The sequence below is a fragment of the Melitaea cinxia genome, chromosome Z, assembly GCF_905220565.1.
Source record: "Melitaea cinxia chromosome Z, ilMelCinx1.1, whole genome shotgun sequence".
NCBI classification, from domain to species: domain Eukaryota; kingdom Metazoa; phylum Arthropoda; class Insecta; order Lepidoptera; family Nymphalidae; genus Melitaea; species Melitaea cinxia.
In genome coordinates, this window is record NC_059424.1 from 6,652,849 (window position 1) to 6,660,356 (window position 7,508).

Below are 7,508 nucleotides of genomic sequence, written 5' to 3' on the forward strand. Positions count from 1 at the left end.
AATATCTCTGAATCACGTAAAGTTAACCTCAAAACTTCAAACACGATATCTTCGAAACCACGGGGTTTACGCGAAAAGCACACTACGAGGGGGGTAAAAAACCCACCCTCCCCCCTCCCTTCACCCCCTCTTCCCCCAGGACCCCATAAATTGGAGCCCACTTAACTAAAGATTTACCCAACATTTGACTCTAGTTATGACATTAATATTTAATTGATTGGTTTAATGGCTTTCAGAATATGAATAGTTAAGTAACACATTATTCCATTGAGGTAAGAAATATTATATCATTGCCTTATTCCATGGAGCTTGGTCTCTCCAAGCTCCATGGCCTTATTCGTATTCCAGTAAACCACAGAATAAAAAACAACGTAAGATAAAAAAAAAACTGTCTAAACAAGTTGACAGTCATTGAGAAGTCTGCTGTCTGTGTTCTGTGTGTTATTGATTTTCTTTAAAACTTGTACATTGTTATCTAAACTTCTATTGTTAAATATTACAATGTCTGCTAAATTAAATGAAGCCCAAGAGCATTGCAAAGCAGCGGAAAAATTGTAAGTAGTATTATTTACTTTAAAATTGCTTTTAATGTTCGTTTTAGTACAAACAAGTATTTCGTGACTGATCCTGAATACTTTAAGTATTAGTAAATAATCATTACAGTCGCAGTTGTGTTACGTTTTCAACTCATGGTTATTAAATCAATAATTATTTCTAGCCTATTTATATTTTTTATGTAATTTTATTGAAAATACATCACATACAAAAAAAAATGCAAAATGAATGAATCGTTATCAAATACTTGTTGTTAAAGAAAGTTATTAGTTAGCGTTACTATTGATACTTCCATTCAATTGTTCTGATCTATTAGTTTTAATCATCATTACAGTCTATACAGTCCACTGCTGGACATAGGCCTCCACAAGTTTACGCCAAAAATAATGTGAACTCATGTGTTTTGCCCATAGTCACCACGCTGGGCAGGCGGGTTGGTGACCGCAGGACTTAGTTTTAATAGCTAAAAATAAATTACTATCATTTAACCTTTAGTTTTTTTATTATGATGATTATGATTAAGTACCTTAAAGTATTATTAAGAAGTCTAAAAACCTCAATTATTAAATTTGTCAGCATTACAATCTGTTTGAGCAATAAAATACTTTTTTTTTAAATTTATTTTTGAACTTTTGCAAATTGATTGTAATGTAGTAATTTTGGGTATCTTAACTTTTAACATAAATTTGACTACCATTACGGTAATGTATGAATGGTAAGGAAATTTTGCAAGACTTAATTATTATTATTATTTGTATTGTTCTTATTAAATAGCTATAACAAAAGGTTAACTACAAGTGTTACAAATGAAACAATATTTTTATTTCATAATAATAATTTAAAAAAAAAACAGCTATCCTATGAAATATATATTTCAAACATTTGTTGTATATAGCAACATAATTATGTTCTTGAGCCTTTGGAATCCTTTAATTATCAAGATTGTGAATTATTTATTGTCACGGAAGTATCTACCATAAGTTTGTTATTATTTGAAATTAACTAAAATTTGGCTAATTAGATATACACTCAGTGGCACAAGTAAACAGCCACCTATCTTTTTTCAATAGCCACTGTTTCAACCTTAAGCCATTCAACAAACCTTTCACCGTGGTATCTATACACACGCTGACATCCATTGTCCTCACAAAGCAGTTCTTGATTCTTCAGAGAGGAGAACTGTCTTTCATTATTCCGAATTCGAATTTAAATATTCTTGAGCAAACCTTTCTCGTTGTTTAGTTACAGTCAGTTCTGGGACTCCAACTGATCGATATGTTCCGAGTCCCTATCTGCTTCTTCTTAAAGTTCTTAGGATTATACTTACGTTTCGTACCTCAAACAAGCTGATATTAGCCTCATAAGATGGAGCGGATCGATTTCAATTAACGAGATGTTGTAACAATTATAAAAATTTTCTCTCTGATGTAGATCTTCTGCGACCTTTCCCTGAACTTCTTGTGTAAGTACTAGTCTGCGGCTTGGTAATATTACCAAATACTATTATAAAATAATGGTAAATAACGTATATCTTTTCCGATACCTCTTATACTGTTAAAATTTAAATTATAACCTAACCTAAACGATTTTTGACATTAAGTTTTACCGGTAAATACAATTATAACGATATACCAACAACGTTCCCACTGACGTCACTAAATAACAATATTTTGCCGATTCCTCTTCGATGTTGCCGTTCCGTGCAAAAATCCGTGGTACATTTGTATGAGTTCTATGTTTAAGAAATTGTCTGTTAAATGTTATAGTACTTTTGTCTTTTTTTTTTTTAGTTTGAAGACATCTCTGCTGAAATGGAAACCAGATTTTGATTCTGCAGCCGATGAGTACAGTCAGGCAGGTATGCATTAAATAAAAATCGGCTAAGTGCGAGTCGGACTCGCGTACCGAGGGTTCTCAACAAATAAAATTATTAAAAAAAATTGAATATGAAAAATGTTTGTTTTTGTTTTATTTTTTATCATATTGCAGCACAATGCTATCGCATTGCCAGAGATCTACAGAAGTCAAAGGAATGCCATTTAAAAGCTTCAGAGTTGTATAAGAAGAATCGTGCATTCTTCCACGCTGGAAAAGCAATTGAGAATGCTATTATAGTTAGCAAGGAATTGACTCCACCCGAAGAGGTATCTTTATCAATTTAAAATTATATATTTATTTATTATTTATTTATTTATACTTTATTGTACACCACAACTACATTTTAAACAATAAACACATTTAAAAAAAACATTTACAGACTGTGAAGTACAATGGGCGGACTTATGGCTATTTAGCCATTTCTTCCAGACAACCCAATTAAAGGAGGGATAAATTTAATATAATCTCGAGACAGGGTAGTTGGTGCAGTTATAATATGATAAACTTACATGCTAATACATAATATTTATACAGAATACACACAAATGCATACATACATACACACATAAATACATACATACATACATAGTTACATACATACATACATAGGTACATACATACATACATAACCTTATTATAAACTAATAAATGAATAAAAAATAATCATTATTATTATAATTGACAAAATTAATAATATACATATTAAGCTCTAAGTGAAAAACATATTAGAACAAGACTCGGTTTATATCGCCTCCAGTTTAAGATAGTGACTTTTTACAAACTTCTTAAATAAATGTAGTGACTCAGCCTCTTTTATATATAGCGGCAGACTATTCCATAGACTTATAGCTTCAACAGTAAAGGAATGACTGAAAAATTTACTTATTAGTATTAGTATTTAATACTATATTAGTATTAGTATTTAATATTTATATAAATACATATATTTTTCTAGTTATATTCTCTTGGCTGTGAGTCGAGCAGCCTGTACCAGCAACATGGATCAGGAGATTCTGGTGCAAATGTTTTGGATAAAGTGGCTAAGATAATTGAAGAGAGAGCCCCCGAGTTGGCAGTGAAATTGTACCAGCAAGCTGCTGATGTCTCGTCGGTAATGAATTTTTATGTCATAAATTTATTTTGTGCAAATTTTAATATTGATATTAATCTTACTGTCACTCTTAGTCTGAAAGCAGTCAGCATCAAGGCTCCGAATACATCAGCAAGTCATCAAGGATTTTGGTCAAACTTCAGAGGTAATATTATATTGATGAAATTTTCTAAGACTTATTTATTTTATTTCATTAGAAAAGCATACAGTGATACATTTTAAAAATTGTTTAAAAAAAAAGAAAATAGCTAAGCACCATTTAGTTGCTTTCGCAAGTACAAAAACTTCATAGATTCTACAAAAAAAAAATTAAAAAAGAATTTTTGATATATATGGTAAAAATTTTTTTTGATATATATGGTATTTTACAATACAAATAAGCAATAATTGAATGATACAATAGTTATTGTTTTAATGATACTTATAGTTTACTTTTTATTGTTCGATACATGAGCAAAACCAAACAGCAACTATTGTTTTGATGTACTCTGTTAACAATTTGAATGAGTCAATCCTAAAACTTTGGTTTTTATTCAATTATTATCATTAATCCATGTTGTTAACAGATATGACGAAGCTGTAGACAGTCTTCGTCGTGAAATTGGCTTCCAACAAGAGGCAGGAAATATCAACGCTGTGGGAAGGTTAACAGTTGCTATTGTTCTGGTGCAGTTGGCTAGAGGTGATTCTGTTGCTGCTGAAAAAGCTTACAAAGTATGTAGTAATTTCAATTAACTATTATATAAATGTCTACAATTCGCTAGGTGCCTCTTCATATATGGTCGTGTGGCTGAGTATTTAGATATTTGTTACCATTTTAAACAAAAAAATTTACTACTAAGCCTCTAAGATAGCTTAAAAAACAAGTTAAAAAAAAACTGATGAACATCTAGCACGAAACTAATGGTAGAATTACTAAATAAATTCTCATGAGAGCGGTACTGTTATTATAATGCTAATTGCATTAAAAATAAAATATTTTAATCTTTATCTTAGGAATGGGGAAATAATTGTGAAGTACCTGAAATGCAGACCCTCGAGCAATTGTTGGAAGCTTATGACGAAGGTGATCGTGATTCAGCCAAGAAGGCACTTGCTTCACCTTTTATTAGAAGTATGGATGTGGAGTACGCCAGACTTGCTAGCATGATACCGCTTCCAGAAGGATTGGAACCTGTACCTAAGGCCAGTGTAAGGGAGAATGCAGCTCCATCATATGTAAGTCAAAACGCTCTATACATGGAGGTAAGTTAAGTGGTAGTAGTAGTAAGGTAGTAAAAGTATTGAAAACCTTAAGGTTTTCAAAACTTATGTACCTGTATATCTAATAATATTGAAACAATTTTTACAACTATGTAGATATTGTTAGTATATAATAGAAAACATATTATTGTTAGTATATAATATAAAACAAATTAATTGAATGTAAGAAGGTGAACTACTGGGTGAAACCACGGTGTTTTTTGGTACATTTAATCTTTGATTAATGACTTAAATATATATAATAAAAAAATAAGTTTATTCGATTTTGTGTAGGTGAAAAATATATAAACATATATGTATTAATAAATGTTAAATTATTACAGCAACAAAAGAGTGACGAAGGAAGTTATCAAAACGCCAGTCAATCTGAAAATGACAATATGGAGAGAAAATCTGAGGATGAAGATGAACTGTGTTAAGTTTACTTTAGTAAAGAAGCAAGTCACATTGCAAATATAAAAGCAATATCTTAAAAAAAAGTCATGATAATTATTTAAATAATAAATGAATATGATATGTATACTAATAATAAGTGTGATATGTCAAGTTCTGTTATTATAATAAAGTAGTTTACCAAGCTAGTTGGCATTTACGGCTTAAATTAGATTCACCACTAACTCCTATCAGCTGTGATTATATGCTATCAATCAACCTTTTGGTTGTCATTTTGATCTATCTATTAGGAATTCAGATAATTTAATATTCTCTTCTGTAATTAAATATTAATATTCTTAGTTGTTGTGTATATAACGAGTTGTTTAATGCTTTACTGTAATAAAAGAAAAAATATGGCACATTTGATATAAACTGGTCATCAAAAAAATCGGCCCACCTGCGTTTTTACCGATAATCACGTTTTTTTTAAACAAATCACAACAAAACTTTTTAGTACTGAATAATGTTTTATTGAACTTGTTTATTTACAACAATTTAATCACAATTAAAACATCAAAATGTTTTTTTTTTTAAGATTTTGATTTAAAAATCAGAATCTTTAATTTTACACGATTTTTTGATTAATTTTTAATACGCTCTAGTTTTTTAGTCTTAAATGGTATGCATACAATTGTTGCAATTTAATATTGCGTATTCCCTCCTCTTGCTCGAATGACGGCCTGCATCCGCCGTTTTAATGACCTTATCAAGATTTTAATGGTCTCTTGAGGGATTCGGTTCCATTCTTCCCTAATGGCGGTTTCCAGGTCTCCTAATGTTGTAGGGACTGGATTACGGGCTCTAACCTTTTGTTTTAGGGTGTCCCACATATGCTCTATAGGATTGAGATCGGGGCTTCTTGCTGGCCAGGACATTACCCGAATGCCAACCTCTTGAAGGTAATCGGTGGTGATGCGCGCTACGTGTGGTCGTGCATTATCATGCATTAATTCAAAGTTTTCTCCAATATAGCCGGCATAAGGCATCACATGGTCTTCTAAGATCTCTGTGATATAGCGTGCAGCAGTTAAAGCACCTCTTCGTATGAAAACCAGCTCCGTCCGTCCAGTCAAAGATATTCCACCCCAAAACATTACAGAGCCCCCACCATAACTGACAGTTTCCCTTATGCAACACTGGGTATAACGTTCACCTGGCCGTCGCATGACATTACGGCGTCCATCAGAACCGTGTAAAGTCATTCGACTCTCATCACTAAAAAGAACTGACTCCCATTGGCCTATGGTCCAGTTGATATGATTACGTGCGAATTGAAGTCTGGCTTGTCGATGAGCTGTGGTCAATTGTGGTCCTGTTGCTGGCTTATGTGGTCTTAAATTCTGCTCACGAAGTCTCCTTCTTACAGTACTGTCACTTATAGCCACCCCCCGATCTTCGCGTAAGCGTCGCTGGAGATCAACACCAGATAGGTGTCGATTCCGTAGAGCTGATAACACTATAAAGCGGTCATCTCTTTGAGTTGTCACTCTATGTCTTCCAGATCCAGACCTTCTTCGATACTGCCCAGTCTCCAGAAACCTTTGGTAAACTCGCCGAACTGCAGAACGGCTCAGATTTAACCTCCTGGCCACGATACGTTGACTTATGCCTTGTTGCAGCAAAGCCACAACTTGGGCCGCCTCAGCTTCTGTAGTGTTCATTATTTTTAGTCAAAATGAATCAAAATACAGCCACAGTAAATAAACTTAACGTTATTAACAAGTAATCCCTACAAAGGGCTCTTCCGGACTCAAAGAACGATTCGAATTCGTTACGATGTAAAACCATCAAATCAGTACTCAACAGTGTTTCTGTATAAGAAATGGTTAAGTACCTTCAAGTTCAATAAGATTTACGACAAATAAGATGCCAAACATCGTAACCGACCCTCAAAATAAAAAACAAACGTGGGAAACAGCTTATCTGTGAAACAATCGATAAATATTAAACAAAAAGTGGGTGGGTCGATTTTTTTGATGACCTGTGTATTTTCTAGTATAAAATATTTTAATAGCATTTTTAATGATTCTTACTCTTTATTATAGCCTTGTATGTGAGTGAAATTAATATTAATAATATGTATTATGCATGCTTTGAGTATCTTTTTATTTATTTTTTCCGTTATTGTGTAATTGCTTTATAAACCGATTATTTAAATACGTAAGACGTAGTCTATTAATTTCTGTTCATAAGTTTTATAAGACTTCTATGTAACATTTATAAAGTTCTTTTTAGTTAAGTAATTTAATTTCAATCCTTATAAAGA

General features: G+C 32.2%; 1 protein-coding gene across 1 annotated transcript; it reads left to right on the forward strand.

The window, feature by feature from the left end:
* The first annotated feature begins 262 nt into the window (after positions 1 to 262).
* Positions 263 to 5,603, forward strand: LOC123668573 (gamma-soluble NSF attachment protein-like). The gene is made up of 8 exons (XM_045602305.1): positions 263 to 554; positions 2,346 to 2,413; positions 2,545 to 2,699; positions 3,389 to 3,544; positions 3,619 to 3,689; positions 4,111 to 4,258; positions 4,541 to 4,789; positions 5,131 to 5,603. Exons 1-8 carry the CDS (start codon positions 502 to 504, stop codon positions 5,224 to 5,226), a joined length of 996 nt encoding a protein of 331 aa, XP_045458261.1. The 5' UTR covers positions 263 to 501; the 3' UTR covers positions 5,227 to 5,603.
* The last annotated feature ends 1,905 nt before the right edge of the window (positions 5,604 to 7,508 follow it).

Excerpts from the sequence above, each read along its gene's own strand:
- LOC123668573 (XM_045602305.1), top strand. The coding sequence starts at position 502 with ATGTCTGCTAAATTAAATGAAGCCCAAGAGCATTGCAAAGCAGCGGAA. Across the intron at positions 2,414-2,544 it reads CGATGAGTACAGTCAGGCAG|CACAATGCTATCGCATTGCC; the intron begins GTATGCATTAAA and ends ATCATATTGCAG. Across the intron at positions 3,690-4,110 it reads ATTTTGGTCAAACTTCAGAG|ATATGACGAAGCTGTAGACA; the intron begins GTAATATTATAT and ends TGTTGTTAACAG.